The 25,221-nt window shown below is 43.8% G+C and overlaps 1 protein-coding gene across 1 annotated transcript in view; it reads right to left on the reverse strand.

The window, feature by feature from the left end:
- LOC142015381 (cytosolic phospholipase A2 epsilon-like) overlaps positions 1-25,221 on the reverse strand; it is a 50,372-nt gene that overhangs the window by 1,502 nt on the left and 23,649 nt on the right. Inside the window, exons 7-19 of the mRNA XM_074998861.1 lie at positions 24,456-24,519; positions 21,253-21,413; positions 21,016-21,096; positions 16,022-16,059; positions 14,976-15,132; positions 14,148-14,284; positions 13,124-13,346; positions 10,706-10,820; positions 9,307-9,444; positions 7,225-7,332; positions 5,161-5,352; positions 4,131-4,297; positions 496-682 (exon numbers count right to left, since the gene is read on the reverse strand). Coding sequence (XP_074854962.1) covers positions 496-682; positions 4,131-4,297; positions 5,161-5,352; positions 7,225-7,332; positions 9,307-9,444; positions 10,706-10,820; positions 13,124-13,346; positions 14,148-14,284; positions 14,976-15,132; positions 16,022-16,059; positions 21,016-21,096; positions 21,253-21,413; positions 24,456-24,519 — 1,768 coding nt within the window. The remainder of the gene's footprint in view (positions 1-495; positions 683-4,130; positions 4,298-5,160; positions 5,353-7,224; positions 7,333-9,306; positions 9,445-10,705; positions 10,821-13,123; positions 13,347-14,147; positions 14,285-14,975; positions 15,133-16,021; positions 16,060-21,015; positions 21,097-21,252; positions 21,414-24,455; positions 24,520-25,221) is intronic.

Genomic DNA, 25,221 nt, shown 5'->3' on the forward strand with positions numbered 1-25,221 from the left:
AGGGTTAGGGCACTCTCTCATCTGGCAACATCTGTAATCTGGCATGATTTTAGTTAGCTCAATGACCACTTATCATGGGTGCGGTCAAATTTCCCATGGTCCCATAAACTTTGTTTACAGCTACCAGTTCTAGCTCTTAGTGTTCTGTGCTGTTATTCTGCTGTAATTTAAGCCAAATGTCTTCTAAGAGCCCAGACAGCAGTGGAAGCGTTGGTAATGCTTCTAGACAATATTGACCTCCCATGGTCTGGCAAATTCTCCAATTCAGCACCGGTCAGGTCCCATGGGTGCCAGACAAGAGAAGTTCAACCTGTATCAGTTATACAACAACAAAATCACATTTGACAGGCAGTTAGAAGTCAGTGTCATGGAAATCAGAAATAGGAACTCAGAGAATAAGAGAAATATTTATTGGTATGAAGCACAAAAATCTAGAGAGAGTGAGCAGGCTGGACATGCTTACTGTAGCCCAGCGATTGGCTGATGTTTACTTACCAGGGGCTATGTATCTTTGGAAGCTGTCATTCACTAGTGGAAAATAAAGCAGTATGGGAGCACCTGAGTTCTCTGCATCTTCAAATATATAACACTCCTTCAGGTTCTTCCCTTCTTCCTCATTCAGCTCAGGCTTGGGAAATGGGATTCCTTGCTCTGAAAAGTACTTGGAGGCCCGGTCCAGAGGCTGTATCACCAAAGACAAGAACAAGCAAAGAGACAAAAGTCAGGATGGTTTTGTAATGGGATGCCAATAGGAATGCAAGCACCTGTTGACACATGGGTTATATTAAGATAATGCATTTATTTTCCCTGTCCAAAAATCTTCCTGCACAAAATAGAAAGGCAGTGCAGATTGTAAAGACCTTTCATAATTGCATGATCCATTTAAAGACACTAGCAGCTGTGAGAGTTGTAAAACAGGAATCTGACTTGGAGCAACACAGCAAGAATTCAAGGAAAGAGTGGTGTTACAAACGATAATATCTGCATTCAGTTATAGACAGGTCAGGGAAGTGGCCTGCAGATCTAGGTTAGACTCCATTTCAGTGTGTGTGCTTGGTGCAAAACTAAAAGAGGTATCTCAAATTCTAATTCTACTGTGCTAAAAATCTAGGGGGCTGGTCTCATAAAACTCCAGCCCCAATCTAAGGCAGGCATTTTGAGCTCTCTCTTGCAGTTTCAGCCACTTTCCATGCCAAAGAACCGGATGTCTGATGAGACATTGAAATACTTCATTTATCATGCATGCATTTATCAGCAAGCTCAGTCACAGCCATTTGACACACAATAACTTCATTGAAACTTCCAATAAAACACTAACACAACACTCACATTATTTGAACTAAATACCCTGAATAATAAGACAACATTCAAAGAAATTACTGGACAGCCAAAAAATGTAGTTGCATGATAATAAATCTTCTATTTATAAACATACTGTCTGGAACAAGTAATAAGTCACTTGCCATATCAGAGTAATTTCGATATCAATGGTCAAAGCATAAATATTTATACTTGCAAAAAGCACCTTAATTTGTGACTGTTGAGATTAATGGCATCCACCATTAGCTAACACTTGTGTTAATGTGTATGTATTTGGAAGTCCATTTGTGTGTTCCAGGCCTGCCAGCAGAGTGGGACAAAGACGACAGTTGCCTCAGGACCCAGCATGAAGTAACAGCGCTGGTGGCCAGAGATCCAGGCCCCCTCTGCATGCAGCGCTGAGGGAGTGGCGGGAGCAAGGCTGACCGCCCTAAGCCACACCCTTCTGCCTTTGGCCCTGCCTCTGGAAGCCACGCCCCCCTCCCACCTTGCTCCCAGGCCTACAGTAGCTGTCAGTGCCGCTGGTGTGTTCATATGTGGAATAGCACATGCAGTACACTGTGCTGTAGGTTGAATCTTCATCACTGACGGTTTTTAAGAGCAGGTTGCACAAATACCAGTCAAAGACTGATCTAGTTGGTACTTGACCCTGCCTAGAGAGTAGGGGACTGGATTTGATGACTTCTTGAGTTCCCTTGCAGTTTTAGTTCTCTACAATTCTATCTGAAGACTTTCTTTGTTCATTAAATCACACTGTATCTCATGCTTGCATAACTCAGGAAATACATTAAGAAAAGACCAAATAAAGTTTTATCAAACTTTTTTTCAATTACATGTGGGCTGAAAAGAAGCATTCAAACCCTAATGGCTGTCAAAGACTGTCTACACCAGCTCCCAACTTCGGAGGGAGCATGGTAATTAGGGTGTGGGGAGATCATTAATGAAGTGCTGCAGTGTATATGCAGCACTTCACGAAGCTAATTCTCCCCCACAGCAACTCTGAAGTGTTAAACTTCAAAGTGCCGGCTCACGCGTAGCCACAGCTCACCTGCTGGTACTCCTCAAAATTTTGAGGAGTAAAGGGATTTCGGAGTGGACTGGGAGTTGAATTTTCTCTTTAAAATACGGGACAGGTTTCCAATGGAAGTTCCATCTCAACCATCACTACTGCTTCGTGCCACCCCACCATGCTTCAATTTAATGTAGCAGAGAGACCATTGTTCCCAAAACAGGGATACAGGCCACTATCTGGAATGGACCAGCCTGATGCGTCATTTCACCTGACCCATGGCAAGTGTCCACACCAGGGGTTGGAAGCCCTGAACCTCAGTGCCCCCTGCGAGACTGGAGCTGAGAGCATTGGCTCACTGACCTCACCTTGTAGCCTTTAGAAGTAACAGCAATCGGGGAAGCGTTACGTGCTGCCCCAGGGCTGGCTCCACAAATCCCAATAGCCAGGAACTACAAGGGCTGTGCTTGAGGGCCTGAGTATACACACCACACGGAACTGCTGCAGGGCCATCCCCACCCGGATGCAAATGTTCCCAGATCTCATGCTGCCCTGTGCAGCTGGGTGATGTGTATGGGCTCCAGTGGTTCTCATCCCAGTCCCCATCTGCCCTCCTCCACACCCCCAGACTCAGGGCTGGGGCTCATCTCCCAGCCTGGTCCCTGCACCACCCTGCAGGCTGCACTCAGCCACTACTTATCTGGTGGTGGTGAGTGGTGCAAGGGTGGGCCAGAGGACTCTGGAGGAGCAGGAGGCAAGCCCAGAACCCTGGGTTGGAGAGAAGCAGTGGTTTCCCCTTCCAAGTGCCATTTCTCTCCTGCTGACTGTGTGCCAGCCTGATGTTGCTCCTGAGTCCTCCAGCCTGTGCTTGTGCCACTCACTGTCCCACCTGCTGCCTCCCCCTTGCAGCTCTCCTGCCTGCTTCCCTGAGGCTGCAGGTGAGCCTTCCTCCCCGTCCTGCTCAGTGCTTGCCAACTCTCCTGGACAAGACAGGCTGGATGCCATCGCAACACAGCCGCTGCCTTCACCCCCTCCTTCCCTGCAGAGGGGCCACGCCTGACGGTGGGGTGGGGTCCCAAGTCTGGGCTGTGTAGGGCACCAGTGATAGTAGGAACAGCCTTGGCCACCTGGCCCATCTGTCAGGGGCCAGGCATGGCAGCCCTGCTTGTGAAAGAAGCAGGGAGGCAGGGCATGAAGGCTGACTGCCGTAGCCCCACTGCACCACCAACTGGGAGATACCTGAGGTAAGTACCACTGAGACAGAGCTTGCATCCCAAGGCCCCTATCACACTCCAACCCCCTGCCCCAGGTGAGACCTCTCGTGCAATCCAGAGCCCCCTCCTGCACTAAACTCCCTCTTGAGCCTGCACCCCAAGCCTCCTCCTGTACCCCAACTCACTGTCCACCACTCCTCAGCCTCCAGCCCCAGAACTGTGTCCCCTCCTGCACTCCAAGTCCTACACCAGAACCCACACTCTCTCCCAGACCTCAACCCCTTGCCCCAGCCCTGAGCCTCCTCCAGCACCCTCATTCCTGGCCCCATCCCAGAGCTTAGAGGAAGCCCCAAGCTTCTATCCCTGAACTGATTTTTTCCTGTGAGCCAATGGCCTCCGATAGGAAAAAGTTTCCCTGCCCCAATCTAAAAAGTAGTTCATATTAGATCGAGATTTTCCCTCCTGGAATCATCTTTAATTTCTAATGTTTCAAAGTAGGACATTACCAATACTAGTTGATGAAGGCTTACAGACAAATGGGCATTACCAATAAAACAAAAACCGAAGGAGAAAGTGACCACTCTTACCATTGTCTGTGATCCTTCACTGAAATTTAAATGCAGGATGACATCCACTTTCCTCTCGGGTCTCATAAGTGGTGGGCAACTGGTATCAAAAAAGAATGCCGTGTCCACCAGCTCCAGATGCTCTTCGGTGTGTCTCAACTGATTAGGCATACAGTCTAGTACAGTGTCTGAAAGGCAAGTATTTCTTATGAATGAACCATTGCAGGAACAGATCTGCTACATCCTGAATTTCAAGGGTCATACAGAAGAGAGAAGTACAGCTTCCATCCCCAGGCAGGTACAATTTTCTTTGGGACAGATATACCACTCTAGCTTGGTTGCCCTGTTCAAGAGAGATTTTTTTTGTCAATGCTTTTTGCTCAGTGAGTGACCCTATGTTACAAGAGGAGAGAATCCAGCACCACACTTTCTGTCATTTGGAGACCACTTTTTATCTAGGCATAAAGAAAAGAAAAGCTATTTAAAATGTAGCTGGAGCTATGAAAATCCCTTTCTCACTCCCTCAGAGTGCCAGGGCCCTCAGGCTGAGAATCTATGCCTTGATATGGGTCCTTTCTGACACAGAAGGTCATTCCATACCTGGCTTCCTCCTACCACTTAACCCCAGTCATTGGCTCTAATAGCCAGCCTCCCCTGGGTTGAGAAGAGATTTCTTCTGACCACCCATTCAGTCCCTGTCCATCCAAATGTATGAATTGTGCCAAATCTGAAAGAGCTTTTCCACATGATCTACAGCAACATGAGTGAGGTTCCGCCAAACTAATTCCACTGAGCGAACACAGCCCCAAACAATTCAATAGATTAATCAAAGAGTTCTCTTCAAAATTAGCTTCCGGTTTTGTTAGTTGGGGTGAAGTGATAAAAAAATGAAGCTAATTCATTCTCCCTGTCCTACTGAGCAAAAACGGTGCACGAGTTTAACATAAAACTTACTGAATTTTCTACAAAATACACAAATTTCCCTTACAAAATTGCAGACCTCCCAACTTATCCCAAAGGAAGCCACAAAAATTGTGCGGCAGTACTATACCTTTCCATTTAGAAAACTGCTCATGTTGTGTGTACTCGTTATGCATCTGGAAACCCCTTAAGAAATTGTGGTACTTTGATACTGCTGGGCGATCTGTTAAAACATTTCGAAGAGCATTGGAAACACCTCCCGCAGGCGTGTACATACAAGTAGCCATCTCGTGTGGCTTCTCAGGCAGATCGGGTTCTTCCTCTGGAGAAAAGCAGTAGAAAAGTCATAAAATGATTCATGTTGTAATGACTGGTAGGGTAGAGAGGTGGAATGGTCTTCTGTAGTAAAAGTATTATTATTTATGTTGATTTTTAAACATGCTCCTATGGGCTGGATTCAATGCCTGCCGAAGTCAGTGGGAGTTTTTTAACAGACGACAATGGGCTTTAGAGCAGAACCATAATGCCCCTTCAGAATTTAAGGGCTTCAACTGTAATTAGACAACAATGTCATTGTAGTCTTTTGCTTGGAAGACACAGTTAGAAAAACTGGCACAAGTTATTTCATCCCCCTTGAACTAGGCTTTTTGAAGACTGTTTGTGACACAGTTTCACTGGGGCACATTGGATCCTCAGACAGCTCCTCTGTGATCAAGTAGTAGCAGCAGTAGCCAAGAATACTCTTTCCATCTACTCTTGACTCAAAAGGACGTCACTTTTCTTTTGAATCTGGAGTGCTCTATTGTTCCCCATTTTGTAAATGTGGTGCTGGTCTATTGTGATATATCTACATACAGCTACATTTCATATTGTTTCCTAAAATGTGTTTAGAGCAGAATTTGGCAATCCATGATCTTAGCAGTCTTTCCTGCCACGGTACATTACTTCTGTGCTCTGTGTTGTGCACCGATTGCCAGTTTATCATCTATTGCAGTATGATCTATAAGGGCTAGATTTTAAAATCTGTTTGTCTAACCACCATTTCCAAATCTGGCTTTAATGCCCTTAGTGGCCGAGTTTACCTGAGGGAATGACAATCTGATAATAAGATAATTCTATAGTGAGATGAGTGGAGGCCTTTGAGTTTAACCATGAAGGAGCCGAGAGCACAGAATTATCAGTAAAGGACCTTTAACTTTGGATCTTGCTTCCTTCCTTGGCCTAATAAAGCTACTAACGATTGCAAAGCCTGCCTGTGTCCAAGTTTCTGAGAAGGGAGAATGCTGGAGAGGGTGAAGGTTAGTTTAATAGGGGAAGAATCACCATTATTACTATTGGACTGTTGAGCAAGGAACATTCAAAATTTGTTTTTGCTTTACGTCTGAGATTATTATTCTCTTTAACATGCATGAAACAAAAACGAAGAAGGGCTCATTTGCAAAGGTCCAAATGAAATGAATGTGTTTAAATGACAAAAAATAAAACAGTGTTCAAATCCAGTGGGCCTCCTGCCCATATTAACAGTTCCCTCAGTCCAGCATAACTAATATTTTCCTCCCTTGCTCTACATACTCCCACTGAACCACAACTCTACAGGCAAGAGTCTACATGGTTGCACCAGCACGGCTGTAGTGCTTCAGTGACAATGCTACCTATGCCAATGGGCGGGTGGTTCTACAGGCAGAGGTCCTCCACCTCTGCTCCTACTTAGGTACTAGCTTTGTTGACTGACATAACCCTCCTGTCAACATAGCACTGTATGCACCCATGGGTGAGGGCAGTTTAATTGCATTACGAAGGGGGAAGGATTTCACACACTCTTGACCAAGGTAGTTATAAGGCAAATTTCAGACTAATTTTGTGGCATGACCTCAAAGGCCTGCACATTCTGAGAAAAGTGGAGGCAAATTGTAGAGTCCAGGACCCTCACTGAAAATACCCTGCTATCAGCCCACTGAATTACACCCAGAGATGTAACTACCTCATTTTTCCATAGCTCCTTTTCATTAGGTACTCCGCTAGGGCAACCTCAAGAGTAGTGTATTATTACTGCTTCATGACCAGCCAGAGAGAATGTTGCTCAGCTCAGAATGTTGCTACTTACTCTCCCTGGTCCTGCCCTGGTCATGAGACTAAGCACACTGCCTCTATGGAAGGGACATAAAAACTCAACACTCTACAAAGTAGGTATTACCTATTTCCTTCACCCTCTCTTGGGTCCATCTGTGCCAGAAGTCCTCCGAATTGTCAGCCGCATGCCATGCATCCAAGAGATTCTTAGAAAACACACTGCTCCACATTCCTGACAAAGGGAAAAGATTTAATAACAGCTAAGTCCAAAGGAAGACACTGAAGCATTTTCAGTGGATACTTCCATTTTTCCCTCCCTACAAATCTGTTCCAACTGGCTTTCATATTTCTTTCTAATTTGAACACACAGTGCAGGCTTCTACAACTAGATTCCTGGAGCAGGAAAAAATGGATAAAAAGCCAGTCAGGCCCTCCCGGGAGTGCAAAGTCTGCAGCTCTTGTCTGAATTAAATTTGCAAATGCTGATTTGCACCCATATTTGAAATTACTGTAAATTATCAAAGTAAGAGACTTTTGAGGGCTATCATTTGGATCCAAATACTGGAATATTAGGGCATTCCTCAGTTCAGCTTTTGCTACCTCAGCTGTTGGAACTCTGTATTTCAATGAAAATGATTAAAGAAAAAAGAAAAGAAAAGAAAAGAATCCTTCAGGATATTTTAAGCTGATTTCATTTTACAGGGTTTGACCTGGAACCACTGTTTTGGTTTGTTTTCTCTTTTTCCTGGACTATGTCTTTGAATTTTAGTTTTCCCTACTTTCTCTTTTTTCCCCTTTTGTGTCACTGAACACAATACGATGAAAGATCTCCACAGACAGGCTCTCCAACTCCAAACATTTTCTTCCTTTTTGCCATTGTATAACTTTTCCAAAGTGGACGTCCTGAAAAGTTACAGTGTGATCAAAAGAAATATGGAAAAGAAAAGTGAAAAAGTGCATGGAGGGAGAGAGAACCCTAAACATCATTCATTTGACTGCGTTCAGTAACAAAGAGGAATGGCAGGGGAAGAAAGCAGGTCAAAATGTTTAATTTGAAAAATTCCTGAAAATTAAAAACACAAATATTTTTCAAAAAAAAATTGTTTTAATAGAAGAGCATTTTAATCAAAAAATTTTCAAATGAAAAAAGTTTCTGCTCAGCACTAATTTATAGAAGCACCCAATGAGACTGGTATTTGGACTGGTGGAACAGTTTTCCCATCCCAAAAATATTTTCAACAGTTCAATTTTTCCCCATTTCTGAAAGTTAAAATCTCAAAAACATTTGCAAACCAAAATTCTAATTCCTCTTACCCCCCCCAGTTTTCTGTTAATATGAAAATTTTCATTTAATTTCAACATTTGTTCTTAGACCCTACTTAATTAGATTATGTTTCAAAACAAAAATCATTTTGAAACAGAAAAGCAACATTTTTGTTTTAAAAAGTGACTGAGTACTCTTCCATGTTGACAATTTCCAACATTTTCTTCCTTATGTCAGGAAATTTGTTCAGATACTCTTTCACTGTTGCAATTTGGATGAATCAGCATTATTTAAAGAAAGCAATCTGTCAAAAATTCTGAGGTGCTGTGGTTCTTATCTCTCAAAGCGCCAGATGCTGGCAGACTTTCTATGTCTTTTTCTATTTATTATCTTTTTTTCCCCATACGTCTGTGGCTATATAATCTTTCTTTTATACCTTGCTTCTCCTTCTTTTACAACCTTCCTTTTACTGCTGGGAATTGTTTATTTATGTAATTAGTCTTTAAATCCTTGAAGAGATATTGGTGTACAGTGTGGATGAAAGACACATTACTAATGGGCTTAGACATGCCACTATTCACTGGGCTAAATTTTCAATGTTCTCATGCAGTATTCCTCAGGGTTGTCAAGGAACAATAGTGCGAGGCTCTAAGGGACTTAACTGCAGAAAAGAATATGGTATTCTCTGCAATGTCAGTTTTTAAAAGGTGCATAAAAATCACACATCTGCTTTAAGTCTGTTATCTGGAATCACCCAAGTGCAACTGTTCAGGACAATTAAGAAGATTTTACTTTATCTGCTCCTCACTAAGATATAGAAACATTTTCTACCATTGATACTGCACCACTGCTGCAAGTCAGAAAGCACTCATTTGCCAAGCACTGGTTTCCATAGCTATTCAGGTTCTTATTAAGTAAATACTTTCCTAAGTGATAAGTCACCTTGCATGAAGCAGATCCGAGATTCGGGCAGTTTTTTCATCAGCCGACCCATGAAGAATTCACTTCCAAAGTGCTCTGCACGAATAAAGGCTCCATATTTTGGGAATCCCACCTCATAAGGGGTAAATTCCACCCATTCTGCAAACAGAGCCACAAAACACTATTTAATCTGCAGTGGGTAGCTAGATTTGGTGTTAGCTAGCAGGTGAAGAGAGTCAGTAGTAGAATAAACTTTCTGAGTTTCAGCTTTTTCAATGAGAACTATGATACAGGAACCACCACTGTTTCTAACTAGCTATTTTATTGACTGTGAGTGCCACTGCAGGACATGAAGAGTGTGGCAAATGAAGCCTGAGAACAGCGTAACAGCACTTCATCTTCCACTTCCTGTCCATTTCAGATTAGTTGACAGAGTATTGATTCAACTTCCTTTTCACCCAGGAAAAGGTCCTTTCCTCAAATGAAAGCGAGCCCCACCCAGGATATAATTGGTTTCTACTCCATTGATTTTTCATGCAAAAGCAGCACTGAACTGGTGACGAGCGAGCTCCCCAAGGTTCAAAGAATTAGGTTTTTTAAGGACCCATGTGTTTAGATGCTTAACAAAAGGTCCAGTTCTCCAAGGTCTGTGCACTACATGTCTGGAAATCTCAGGAAACCGGGCTCTTAGAACATTTTCAACAACCCCTGCTTCTAATCAAGTGGAGGGAATAATAGAATCATGGAATAGTAGAACTGGAAGGGACCTCAAGAGGTCATCAGATCCAGTCCTCTCCCCTCACAGCAGGACCAAGTACCATCTAATACTGGGAAAACAGCCATTTTTGCAATATTGTGGGAAATATAACTTCAGGACCCGGTTACAGCACAGTGTAGAGATGCACAGACAAAAGGTAACCTGACTATATATGCATGTTAAAGTAATGCAAACTCTTTTAAACCATCATAATAGAATTTGTTTCAGGCGTAGGGCAAAAGGTTAGAACAGCAGTGTCCAATAGGAATGCAAAGATGACCGCATCTGTGGTTGTCATCTTTCCATATTCACCACAGCCTCTCCTCCTCCCCCAGCTCTAATGCACAGCGGGATCCACTACCAGACCCACTGCTGGGGCCACTGCATGCTTCTCCCACCAAGTGGTGGGGCGCAGGCACAGAGACGGTGGACGGCACTCCCCATATGTGGCTCTCAGGAGGAGCCACATGTAAAGGCTCCAAAAGCTGCATGCAGTTCAGAGCCTCATTTGCCACATCGCGGTGTCCCGTTCGCCACAGGTGGTGAGTGGCGAACGTATTGGACACTGCAGGGTTAAAAGGTTCCTGTGCCGTCTGGTTGGTGTCTCCAAAATTATTTATAGGGCCATCTTAGATTTAAACTCATCCGGAATACAATCATTACCTCTGAAATCTTTTGTGGTAATGTTGTCCTTGACATTGAGAGCCAGGTAGATGGGCAGTGGGTTCTGGCCCCAGTTCACTGCATGTTGCTGATCAGAGAGTTTATGGTCATCTGTCTGTTTTTGAAGGAAAATTGCCTAACTGAGAAACAATAGCAATGACACAGAGATCCTTGCTTATAGAACCTCAGAGCTCTATCAGGATGCTGCAGATGCCAGCTATAATATACATGAGCAAGACTGAACTTTCTGCTAAGCTCTCTTTCCCCTTTTCTGTCCTATCGATAACACAATACACAAGGCAATAGTTTAACACTAAGGTAAGGATATAGCATCACGTGCTGGTGTAGGTGCTGCCTACACTAATCATCACACTACCACAGCATCTGAGTTTGAAATGTTTAAATTCCCACCTAGGTTCTCCTCTATGTACTTGACTCCACAGGAAAAAAGATTTGGGTAGAAGTCAGGATCTCTGGAGTGGTCTTGATTAAGATGGATCCTATTAATTATCCTACGTTCTAATTCAGTGTGTGATACTAGAACTTCCAAACTACACAGTATATCCTTAGCATTGCATTTGCACATATTGTGGAAAATTAAGATAGACAAAGCTATTTCTCCTGTTTTCATGTAATTTAACATCATGTTTTTTAACTATGATTTTGTCAAGCCACAATGTTAAAGACATTCCTCCCTGGTCAATTCCAAATATTATTTTTCTTAGCAAAAGCAAATACTGACTCGCCTATAGTTGAAAAGAGATCTGAAATGAAATATATATTTGTAATTGACCTCTAAACACACAATTTCATCTCTTTTGGCAAATTAACTTGTGGCCCATGAATAAGAATGAAGAATGACCCAGGAAAAAGGGGCTTGGCTTTGCCCATAACTATAACTTTATATATAGAGTCTGAAAATGAAAGAGCTTCTTTTTACGTTAGCATGGCAATAGGCTGAGAAACCACAATTTTTCAAGCTTTGCATGTGTAAATCATATAACTTCCAAAATTAACCACAGAAACACCTGCTCGAGCAAAATACCAAAACAGTTTCCACAAGCTGATGAACAATAGTTTTAAAGGTCCTCTAATTTTAAGGTCTGACAGGAGCGCAAGACCTGCTATATGTTTTTTAATGAGTGAATTACACTTACAATGTATTTTAATATAGTTGAAGCTCACTAACACACCCTTTGCTAAATCACACCCCTTATCACTCCCACAAATATTGACAGTCTTGCTTCTGTTCTCAGCAAAGATTTAATAGAGGCTGCTGGAGGGGAGCTTCTGTGCACTACGATTTGATTTCTTTCGTTTTACTAGTACATTTACTAGTACATGCAGTGTTGCTGTGGCTGCGTCGGTCCCAGGATATTTGAGAGACAACATGGGTGAGGGAATATCTTTTATTAGACCAACTTCTGTTTGTGAGCTCTGACAAACTGTCTCACTGTCAGAAGTTGGTTCAATAGAAGATATTACCTTACCTATCCTCTCTCTTTAATTTACTCATATACTCTCAATTATTAGCCTGCCAGTGGTTCTCCACACTGATACCCCTTTTCCATAACAAAAACTCAGACCCACATATCTAAATTCTCTTTTCATTTAGTCTGGATCTAGTCTATATGGCTGGGTCTACACAGACTCCTCCTTTCCAGAAGGAGCATGGTAATGAGTAAAGGGGAATATTCAAATGAGGTGCAGATTTAAATATCTCACACTTCATTTGCATAGTCCCACAAGATTTCACTTCCGGAAGAGCCCCTCCCAGAAGCTAGAGAGCCGTGTAGACAGGGCCCTTCCAGAAGGAACCCCCCAAACTGAAAGCCCCTCCCAAATGTTTGAGGAATAAGGGGGATTTTGGAAGCAGAGATTCCTTCTAGAAGGGCCCTGTCTACACAGCTCTGTAGCTTCCAGAAGGGGCTCTTCCAGAAGTGAAATCTCATGGGACTATGTAAATGAGGTGTGAGATATTTAAATCCACACCTTATCTGAATATTCCCCTTTGTTCATTACCATGCCCCTTCTGGAAGGGAGGGGGCTGTGTAGATGCAGCATGGGAGAAGAGCAAAAGGCTTTTACCCTTCAGGCGGTAAATCACTGTGCTAAATAATAAACCTGAAACTACAGTTGAGAAAATATATGAAAACGAGGTACATTTCTCTCTTCTGTTTGTTCATTTATTCACTAATTCACAACACTTAGTAGCTCACTCTGTGTCTCGCTGCCACTTGATTATGTTTGTAAGGTCCTATTCTGTGAGGTATTGATTTGCCGTTAACCTACTGGAATTTCTTTGTGCGACTAACTCTACAAAGATCTTGAATGGGTGTGTCTGCTTTGAGTTTAATTTCCTCTTCATTTCTAGAATGAGAATGTCATCCTTAGTGAAAAGAGGGATGCATACAATACCCCATCATTCAACATGGATTCAACCATGAGTCCCCAGAGATCTATAAAAGATGTTTTGTATCCTGCTTGGGTGCGTTGACTCAGCTCCTTATGATAGTTCCTCAGATTTTCCAAGGAAAAAGCACTCATTTTGGATTTGGATGCTTGCTTCCGAGCTTCAACGATTCGGTCTCCTAAATCATTATGTGACCAGTCATCATCTTCATACAAGTTCGCGATCGTCCTGGGGGGGGGGGGGGGGGGGCAGGAAATACCATGTTAAAAACAACAATGAAATAGAATTAGGTGCCTGTGACATGCAAAGGATCTATGTGGCATAACTTCATGAAAACTTTTTTTCAGATTCTCTTCACTTTAGCTAACCTCCACCACCAATGTTTTCTTAAAAGTTTCCAATACAGACACAAGACAAAGCCAGGAGGAAACTCATCTGAAAACATTGCAGTTGGGGTCAAAGATGTGCAAATCCTCATGATTTCCAAGTTTTACATATTTCCACCCAGCATAAGAAAAGAAAAAAAAAATCGGTCAAAGGTCATTCAAAACTCACAGGTTTGCTTGAAACCTTACCCAGGATTGAGGAAAGGTTCACAAGTCTCAGACAAACTCTCCTTGTTTCATTAGCAAATATTTAGTGGGCTTCAATTCAGAATACAGACCATGCAATTAGCAATTGCTCCCCACTGGTATCCATGAATGGGATTAAACTACCTCAGATGATCATTAGTTTTTCTAGTTGATATCTAAGTGCCAGACAATGGACTCTAGGCTAGAAAATGAGAAACATGTAGGTTGAGGTGAAAATGTCCTGTAGCTCCTAAGGGCCTGTATCACTTTGGAAAATGGGACTTTGAAATTTTTATCCCTTGGCCCTGTCCACAGGAACTATAGTGGAATAGCTAGGATGCTGTAGCTATGCAGACATAACCATGTAGCGTATTTCCAAACAAAACAATGCATTCCTTGACCGCTTCTCTCTCTCTGAGTCTAAGGATCAAATAAAACCTAAGAATGACCTCCTTACCATGTTGTTCCAGATGAGCCAGTGATATATGAAACACAGTCCAGAACATTCAGTTTCTGAAGACCCAAAATGCTGCCGTACATGGCTGTCAATGCTCTTATTCCACTTCCAGTTGTTGACACTGCCACAACTGGCACCTGCACGACACACCAAGACAGTAAGTTGGCGAGAAACAACATGGTGGGGTATTAATGGTTAAAAAGGAGACAGGCAAGCAAAAGGTAAGCAAAAGAATAACCTGATCAGTGAGTGGTTACAGTAGCCCCATAAACTGAGGTATAGAAAAATAATACAAGATGGGCTCCATGGTATATGCTTCATTCTAAATTGTTTGGTATGTCTATCTTTTGAATACAGTGAAGTTCAGACTCTTCCGTTATCTAAGTTTTTGTTTTGTTTTAAGATAAATGTATGGTAATGGGGGTTAAACTCAGAACTTTGGGATTCTTCTAAACAAGGTATCACCCGGATAGAAATATAGGATTTGCCAACCCAGAACCGAACATTAGTCCATCAAATCCGAGACCTTCTTGGTCTGAATAGTATCTGGAGATAAAACTTCCCATAGAACACCTTTATTCCAGATTAAATGGGGGCTTGATGGGAGTAGAATACTCAAGTGCCTATTGTCCTGGCCTGGGGAAAGGAGAGAAAAAGATCTCTTGGCTGTCACCTTCTACATAGAACATATTCTACTTTCTCTGGCACCCTCTGACAACAAACCACTAATCGTAATTGGCAACTCCCAAAGAAAGATCATGAAAGACTCCCCAGTATATTGAGCATTCATCTGGGAAAAAGTACACAGGGTTCTTCAGCCTCCACTACCTCATGGTCCTGAAGATCCTCTTCTAGATGAAGAACCTTTTTCAGAGCAGCAGCAACAACTTTCTTCCGATACTTCAGGAAATTTTGTTCCTCTGTGCACAGGTCAAATCCCAAACGCACATCTAGGTTTCTTGAGGAATTAAACAGGCCCTGAGTCCTGAAGCCAAGGTAAAGCCCACAAATTATTGCCTATTGTAGTTAATTTCAAGTCTCTACCTCTGTGCATATTAGAAAAAAATCAGATAGACCTACAGAAAATACGTTCCAACACTTCTGTATTCACAAGCTAATGTAAGAAATGAAAGACGAGTGAGAAAGCAACATCTGCTTAAATATAATTGTGGGTGGTGGAGCCAGTGTTCCCTGTAAGTTGTGTGCTTGTGTTACCGCCCAGGAGAAATTCAAATGCGGCCCACCTGATTAGCAGAGCACCCATAGCTAGGTTTTGTGTTTCTATTGGTGGTACACACGTGCCTCGGTGCACATAAAAATTTAGTCTGCACATGGTTGGAGAAACATCTGCACCTGGCTCTAAAAGATTAGAGGACACATTGCTAGGAGCATATCTAAAGTTAAACATGACTGACTGTGCTGTGGTGGACCAGGGTCACAAATCGTAGTACTTTGCAGGGTAACACTTAAAATTTTGTACCATAGAAGAACTAGGCTGTGGGCAGGGAGCTGCGACAATGTGTTTGTAGATTTTTAATTGCTAGTTTGACTGGTCTTTCTGTGGCATCTAATGAAAGAGGTTTGTTAAAATGGTTAGTCTATTGGCAATGTGTTATGTTTCATTACATATCCTCATCTGCTGTTGAAATTAATTACAGGTTGTTCTGTTTTGTTAAACAATTGCAGCAAGTGATTATGTAATCATATTATTCCCAGGCAAGGAGAGGGAAAAACTCAGATGATATTATCCACTTCTAAAGGATAAATGGCCTCCTTTCGGACATGCCAGAACACTTGCATGAAGCCCTGTTGATTTCAAAAGGGGTCCACACAGGTCCAAAAGCAAGATTGTGACCCAAAAGAATATCTCTTACCATTGTTTTGTCTTCACATTCAAATCAAATGTTCTGATCTAAAAATCAAGAATAGAAAAATTGTAAGCACCATCGTATTTTTAATGTTGTGTGTTCTCTCAGTCTTGGCATGAATTTTAGCTGCTTTGCAATCAGCACTGGAGTCACAGAGCCCAACAATCAATAACTTGAGAAATATAGTTATAGGCAGACTCAAAACTGGATCTGTGCAAAGAACTGATTTTTCAGTTTACTGGGCAATGCAAACATAATTGGGGGAAGGACAGGAATGGTTTCCAAAATGATATTTTAAAAATTTTTTTGGATAACTGAAGTGTTTTAAAATTTCTTTCTGGTTAAATAAATGTTTCAGTTTCAAGTTTTTAAATCTTTTTGGACAACTAAAATGGAAGTAAATTTTGAGACAAAAAGTTACTTTGAGTTAAAAAATCAAAAGCCTTTCATTGCAAAAATGGAGCTCTGATTTTTTTAATTTATGGGGTGGATTGCAACTGAAACAACACAGAAAATTCAGCACAGATTTGTGAAAAGTCTTCATTGACTCAACTCTTCATTTTTCATAAAAAATGATTTCTCTGAAATATTTCACACAGCTCTGCTCAGCACCTTTAATTCTCATTCCAATATTTTAATTCATTTTTTCCAAAGTTTTCGGGCGTCTGTAAGATCAAAAGATGTAAGACCTTCACCAGTAATTACCACCTTTAATTAAACTGTGTATACCAACATATGCTCTAAAACCTAGGCTACTTAACCGCGGAAATGAGTTCATGATGGGGCACAGCCTCGGCTACTATATATCAGTATAGTTCCACTGAAGTCAGTGAGAACATGCTTATTTAGACCATCTAAAAATCCAGCCCTCTGGGTGGAAATTGATTTTTGAAGTGCATTTATCATACATGTTTGCATGGATTTGCCCTTCATTTGTTGTTAATGTTTTAATTTGGACTCCATTTCTCTTGTCTTCACTGCTGAAAAAAGAAGGTGTGGAGGAAGAAAATAAATCCACAGGAGGGAGAGCTAAGCTGATGCACAGAGCAAAAGGAAATTTTCCTATTTCAGGAATTTCAGCCAGCAGCACTTTTTCTCAAGGTCATCCAAACCTACCACTACAGACCCTGTCTTTTCAGTGGCTTGGAATTTTCAGGCTTTAATGCGAGGGCTGAAACTTTTCATGCTGGCTGTTTGCCTCCAGATGAATATTTTTGGAAAGTTTCAGACCATATGGTTCAGTCATTTCTGAAAGTGCACTTTAGAAAAATATCCTACAGTATAGTAGGGTCTCAACATTCGCAAGGGTTCCATGTTGAGAACCCTCGCCAATGTTGCATTTCATGAATGGCGCTCCCTGCCTGGGGCCCCAGGGCAGCAACAGCCTCTGACACTCCCTGCCCCAGAGCCCCAGGAAGTGGTGGCTGCCAGCGCTGCTGGCCAGAGCCTGGAAGAAGCAGCGGCTGCCAGCGCTCCTTGCCCGGAGCCCCAGGAAAGCAACAGCTGCCAGTGCACCCTGTCCAGAGCCGTGGGAAAGTGGCCACTTATGGCCACTTGCAAATAATTGAATTGGTGAACCTTAGGTTCGCGAACATTGAGACCCTACTGTATTTTCAATGGGAATGTTTTCACTGCAGTGACTGCACTTTGGAGCAAGGACTTGAACTTTGGCTTTTGCATCAAGGAAGTGCCATTTGTTATTCACATGAAAATCCACCCAAATTTGACTAAATTGTAATTGTCTGGAAAAAAGCCAGTCCAACGAGAAATAAAAATTAGACTGAGATAAGGCTCGAGGGTGACAGGGTGAAACATGGGATGCGAAACTGTGAGGGAGGTTAGAAAGAAACAGAGTGGAATTTGGGGGGTGAGACTAGAGCTGACTAGGCAAGGAGAATGGGACTGGGAAGCGTACAGGGAGAGGCTGGGAAACAGGGACATTGGGACTAACTGGTTGGAGGAAGGTTTGGACTGAGTCCCTGAGTGGATGGAGAATGGGACTTAGAGTTGAGGTGAAGATTGGGACTGGCTGCACAAGGAGACTGGGACTGAAATGCAAAGCCAAGAGGCGTGGAAAAGAGAGGACGAGGCCATGGACAGGTTGAAAGGGACGGAGGAGAAGGGATCAATCTTGGACAGAAGAGCTGTGACAACTTGATGTGCTACCCTCCCGGGATCCAAAATTCCCACATCTCTAAATTCTTCTGCTATCAGCAAATATCTGTGAATCCCGCTAGGAAGGGAACTGTGTCACAGCTGCTTTCAGTGCTGCTCCATATGGGGGATGACAACCTAATACAAGGTGAACACCTCTAGTCCAGCACCCTTGAGACCTGACCAGTACCAAACCAGAGAATTTGCCACACCATGGGAGGTCAATATTGTCTTGTAAGTTATCAACACTGCCTCTGCTTACTGGGCACTTAGAAGACATTTGGGTTAAATTACAGCTAAATAACAGTACAGAACACTGAGAGCCAGGACTGTTGGCTGTAAACAAACTGTATGGGACGACGGGAAACTTGGCCACACCCATGGTAAGAGGCCATCTGGCTAACTAAAATCATGCCAGATTATGGATGTAGCTGGATGAGAGAGTGCTGGATTAGAGAGGTTCAACCTGTACTGCTATCAATTACTCCATTAACTCGAGAGGTAGATGTCTGGTTAGTGAATGTAAAAGTTCCAACTCTGATGATACTCCATGTGGGTGCCAATAAAATGCTGTATGATGGAATTTCTGTTTTATTCCCATTTGCTATTTCTAAAACATTGGCAACAACAATTACAAAAATACATTACAGCAGTGCTTTTTTTTTTTTTTTAGTAAACAGAAGATGCCAGAACTCAAGCCCCAAACTGCACCCCATCCCCAAGGCTTCACCCCCTGCGTGGCCCCAAACTGCAACAAGACTTAACCTCCTGCATGCGTCCAAACCGCCCCCCAGGCTTAAACCCCTGTGTGACCCCAAACTGCCCCTTCTACCCCCAGGCAGCTTAACTCCTTGCAGGCACAAACCATGCCCCACCCACCCCCAGACTTAACCCTTCGGAGGGCCACTGCATTGGTGCGGCTCTTCTGAGCTGCATTTCGATGTCCCCCACTGCTGGGGAGTGTATTGGACAAGCCATATGCGGCTCCGTGCTGCCCAGCCACCTTCCAAAATGGCAGCTCTGGGAACAATGGTGCTGGAATGCCATTCCGGCAGAAAAAAAGCTCCGACTACAAGAATGTTGAGTTTTAACAGTTAAACACTCCCTAGACAGTATCAGAGGTGTAGCCGTGTTAGTCTGGATCTGTAGCAGCAACGAAGGGTCCTGTGGCACCTTATAGACTAACAGAAAAGTTTAGAGTATGAGTTTTCGTGAGTTAACTCACTTCTTCAGATGCTGGTCCTGGAAATCTGCAAGGCCAGGTATAAATAGCCCAGAGCAAGGCTGGGGATAACGAGGTTAGCTCAGTCAGGCAGGCTGAGTTGTACTGTCATCAGTAGATCTGGAGGTGTGAACTCCAAGAGAGGGGAAGCTGCTTTTGTATTTAGCCAGCCATTCACAGTCTTTGTTTAATCCTGAGCTGAGGGTACTGAATTTGCAGATGAATTGTAGCTCTGCAATTTCTCTTTGGAGTCTGGTCTCCCTAGACAGTGATTGCCAGAATTAAAGGTATCTGTGCACCCTTAAGTTGGCCTTTTGTGCATCCACATTATAATGCAGTCTTTAAGTAGATGACTACGTACTATTTTTTTTTTAACAGGACCCCTGGTTCATTCAGTGCTCAGGATGAATCGACTGTGGGGATACATCAGGGTTATATAGTAAAGAAGAGTGGCAGGGAGCTGGGAACCAGGGGGCACTCTGGTGGAGCTGGTCAGTTTCCTGGCTCCTGCAAGTCCATGGGAGCTGGGAACTAGGCTGCAGCCTGGTTCCCTCTCCCCGTCAACTTACACGAAAATTTGAGTTCCATGGGGGTTGCAAGAATTGCATGTAACTCGTGGGTTTACTGTACAGTGATGTAGAAATCCAAGTGTCCACACTTCTGCAAATCAGATCACAAAGTTGTAAGTCATAATTCATGACCATCCATTTAAAGTCTGGTTTAAATTAAATTGCCCAGCATTACTTGGAAACTCAGTAGAAAATGCAGGGTTTGAATCCCGATCTTCAGGATATCATTCAGTTGCCTTAACCAGAAGGCCATCCTTTCTCATTGGTTCTGCCAATGCAAAGCAGCTGGGAACCAGGCTGCCGCTTGGTTCCCAGCTCCCCTCTGCTCGCGGGCCTGGGATACTGAACAGCTCACCAGGGCTTTTAGCAGCTGTGGGCAATTAGGCAAGCTAAAAGCCCCATCTCTCTGCCTTCCCCCAGCTGTGTGTCTGTCAGCCTGACAGCCACACAGCTGGGGAAAGGCAGGGGGAAGGGCCACAGAGCTGCTTCAGGTTGTGCTTAATTCACGTTAAAGCAAGTTATGTGCAACTTGAAGCTGTGTATTTTGAGGGTTTACTGCATACAAGTTCTCTGTCTGTAAAATGGGGATGATAGCCATTCCTATTGTACGGCTGTAGGGAAGATAAACTCATCAATGATTCTGAAACATTCAGACACTCTTAGCAATGAGTGCCGTACAAAAGTCCGAAAGGAAATTAATAATTGTGTCTTTGTAGCAGGGGTTTGAACAATGATTAATGAATAAAGCTTCATGCCACAAATTTAACAATATGCAAAAATCAAAATATTCTACAACTGCTTATAAAAGCGTGCACCATCCATCCTGTGAGGTTAATGAGGCAGAGGTCCTGGGGAAAAATACCAAGTAGTCATATAACTCAGAACTGTCTTATAATGCATATGGTCAAAGAAATTGAACTGAATTTATGCCGGCATCCTTAATTCTTAGGTGTAAACTAACTGAAGTTTAGCAGCAATGTAAATTTATTTCCCCATATGCTGAAATCAACGTGGTTTGGTACTTATTCTATAAAGACTGGTAGGCTGGCACTCACCTCTCCTATTGTTACTTTGTCTTGAATGGGAAGTGAATTCAGAGGTAGAGTCAGGGACTCACTTTCATCTGGACTAGAAGACTAAAAAGAAAATGGTCAGGGAGTTCATTTTAACACAACAATGAGGAAATAGTTAAATGCATCCCTCTCCCTCCCTCCCCCCGATACAGGCTTCTAGGTCCCCAGAACATATGAATGGATAAGATGTGTTCATAAAGGTCCGTGACGATAACGTACCGTGGAGAGCTGTCTCCGACTTGGCAGTGCAATGCCCAGTTCTGATTGGTTATATTTGATATAGTGGAATGCGGCAGGAGAAGCAGGACAAATCCAGGAGCCCAGTGTAAGGTTCTGGGTTCCCTCATAAGATCCTTCCACTGTAAGCACGAATTTTCTTTCTAAAAAGGTGACAAAACAAACACTGACCCCTTGCTTATCATCCCCTCTTTAACTAATTAAAACAATATTTCAGAGTTTTCTACATTAACTTAATAATGTGGATGCTGCTTCATAAGCCAATAATGTTCCAAGACACCACATAAAACCATTCATCCATAAAGTATTGTAGACATAATAAACATGGTGTAGGGACCCAGTCTTGTGATGATGTACCATCAACTCCCAGTGAAGTCACTGAGTTTGAGGGGAGTTGGCAGCTGAGCCACTTGGGTCCTAAGCGGTTTACACTGTAGAAGGCAAGAGGGTTCCTGATAAAAAGCATTCAGGTAAATGAGAGGCTTGCTCCTTTGGTTATATGACACACCAGTACACAAAAACTCACGTACTTTATGTCACATTCTTTTTGACAGCCAATGGTTAGGTTACATTAACTACTATACCGTTTCACCTGTATGTCTTGGTTTTGGCTTTAGAGCTTTTATAAACAATCTCATTCTATTCTAACGGTCTGCGCTATAATTGACGCTCGGAGCGTTAGAGCCTTGCAGTAGCAGTTCTCTTGCTGTTGGTGGGATGACACACATTACAAACCACTAGTTTCAGCTGATTCCATCATTCTCTGTACATTCCTATTTCTGGGAAGGGGGAATTTTCAAACCAGCTCAGTGGGGAAATAACTCAGTTCACAGTGGAATCAATGAGAAGCCAAACCTTCATCTACCTGATCATTCTTTAGTTAGGTGGGCACATGTGTGTTAAAAATGAGCTCTTATGGAATGTTTTATTCACTTTTTGCACTCAGAGAATTTGAACCTTTTTCCTTATAAGCTTAAAAGTGGTATTTGCATTTTAGATAGTTATGGTTTGGGCCCCACTCTCTATGAATATAACAGGAAAAGTACCACATTAATCCACATATTTAAAGATACACAAACATGTGGTAGGGCCAACAGCCGCTGCAGTCCCAGGGCAAGGTTGGAGGGGCCCTGGCTCTGGGTGGTGCCACGGGCAGTCAGCCCTTACCACTGCCTGGACCATGGAGCCCACCTCCCTCACAGCCACATGGAGCAGTACAGCAGCACTGCCATGGCACTTCAAAGGGGCCCAGAGCTCTGGACTCTGCCACTGCCCAAGCAGTGGTGGCCGGAAGGCAGGGGCTGTTTGAAATGGGAGGCCCCAGGGCAACTGGCCCCTTTATAGGACTCGCTACAAGGATTTTCTTAGTCAAGGAACTTGAGTTCTGACCCAGAATGAGAGCAGTGCCTTTGACTTTAGTGTGACATTCCACTTGCTTATATATCTTGCTGGATTTGGGGTGAACACGTAATGTTTTAAAAGTTACACTGCAAACCCATAAGGCTATGGCTATAGGAGAGACAAAATGGCTATGCACTGCCCCAGATGTGCAATGAGTTTCTTAGCTATAGGTAATATGGATTATTTTCAGGTCTCAAACTACTGGTATATTTGTCTGAAAAGGGGCAATTAGACATTTTGAAAAATGAGAAAAGAGTTTTGTTTCTCCCTTCACTAACTCCCATGTTCTCTGAACTCAAACACCTGGAGGTATTCCAGCTCTTAGAAGTGGCCAAGCATGGAAAACTTTCTCTCTATACATTCGGTCACCATTTTTCCCCAGGCAAGGATCCCATGTCTGAGGCTGCTGCCAGGGCTCCACACCCCAGCCAGCTCCCACATGCAGGGCTATGGGATCCCACCCACTCTGTGGCCAGTGCTGCCAGTCAGAGCTTCATGGTCCAGCTAACTCCCAGCCCCGGCTGCAGCTGTGGGTCCACCCCTGCTCCCCATCCCCAAGCTGAGGCTGCCGGTGGAACTTGAGTTCCAGCAACCTTTTTTCTAGGGAAAAAAGCACTGAATGTTTCAGAAAATTATGAGCAGCTGGCAGGAAGCTGTAAGGGAAGCTAGTCCGCTTTTATTTATCTTCCATTGGTGTTCAGCGGTGCATGCTCTCATACTCCCTATCTGTCATCTGTACAATTAGAACTTTATCCAAAGCCCATAAGACTAGATGGGAGTCTCTCCTTTCCTTTAAAAGGCATAATGCCATCATTATAATGCATATGAGCAAAGCACCCCAGAAATTGCCAATAATTTTGTGTTGAAATCTACTATATATTTAGAGAGCATGTCTGTCGGTTAGTGCTATGTTTGTTGAAGAATGTCTCTTCAGCCACAAGAGCTATGACCACAAAATACAGTGTGCAGCTTCCTCTTACTTTAACTTAAACCCAGGTTAGGGTTTGGTTGTGCCTGGAAAATGGGAAATGCCTGAAATCCCAGGATTTCCCAGACATAGGCACTGATGGGATGGACAACATACTTCCGCCTCATCACTGGGGGCAGCGAGCACAGGGAACCGTAACACTGCAGAGTGACCTCTCAGAGGCAGCCACAGCAGGAAAACAATGGCCATGTGGAGACAAGGCTCTTGACTCTGATTACTTCCAGGTAAGTAACACCCCACCCCACGTCCCCCAGAGGGAGCCCTGCTGCTCCCCTGCAACCTCACACATACACACAATTCGTCCTCCCTGACATGCTGGGGCCAGGAAACCCAGCCTTGCCCTGCCCCCACAGCTCACTCTAGGGCTGGTGAAATTCCACAAACCCCCCCACAAGCCCCTCCTCACCCCCTAGACCTGAGGGTCAGGCTGCCCTCCCAGCTCACCCCAGGGCCAGCCCCCGCATGAGGACAGGGAGCCAGCGCCCAAACTGCCCTCACTCGAAGACAGGCAGCAGGGGCCAGGAGCTACGGCCTAACCCCCCAACCCCCTGCCACAACATGGATACATGTGGAGGGGGCTGGGCATCACAGCCCAAACTGCTCCCAACATCTGAGGACAGGGACCAGGAAACGTGGCCTGACCTGATCCCTCAATCTGGGAACAGGGGAGGGAGCGGGGCTGGAAGCAGAAGAAAACCTTCAGTGAAGGACCCGAGCAACGCTGGGTACACCTGCTAGTTTTGTTATAAAATTTCAGCCAGTTTCATCCAGTTCCACCAGTGACGGATGTACTAACCTGCAGATTCATTCTTTAGTCTCCCATCATTGACCTGAACATCCAAACAGGCAACTTCACGAGCCTGTACCAGAGACAACCAATGAGAGACAGGTGAAATGACACAGAGATAACTAAATCTGATCCCCCTGTTAGTCACTTGCTATCGGGATGGAAAAGGGGTGTGAGTGTTGTGCAGACTGCAAGATCAGCCCCTGGGAGGACTCAATGCTCTGTACCAAATGCCAGTGCGATGTGTGTTTACAGATGGAGAGAAGAGAAGCATGCTCAGGCCTCCACCAAGAAAGCAATAGGTTCCCGGGGTGGTGAAGCTACCACAAGAACAGCTGTAATCAGAGGTGAAAGCAAACTGGGGCACCCAGGCAAGAAGCCAATTGGCTGGGGCACTCCAAACCCAGCTCCTGGCTTTTTTATATATATGGAAATACCCACCTCATGGAGCTGGAAGTGACCTCAGGAGGTCATCAAGTCTAGTCCCCTGCCCTCTGGGTGGTAAGGACAAGCACCATCCCTAATAGACTTTTTTTTTTTTTAAATGTATTTGCCCAAGGCTCCTAAATGACTTCTCAAGGATTGAGCTCATAACCCTGGGTTTAGGAGGCCAATGCTCAAACCACTGAGCTATCCCTCCCCACAGCTTATAACCTGCAAGATGCCCTATTCACCAGCAGGGAGCAACCTCAGCCCCACCCTGAGCCCTCCATTTCTGGGGATAGGGGCCTGCAGACACCCGGAAAAGTCCCTGGGCGTTGCCTCCTGTTTGCTG

Source organism: Carettochelys insculpta, chromosome 6 (assembly GCF_033958435.1).
Source record: "Carettochelys insculpta isolate YL-2023 chromosome 6, ASM3395843v1, whole genome shotgun sequence".
Lineage (NCBI taxonomy): Eukaryota > Metazoa > Chordata > Testudines > Carettochelyidae > Carettochelys > Carettochelys insculpta.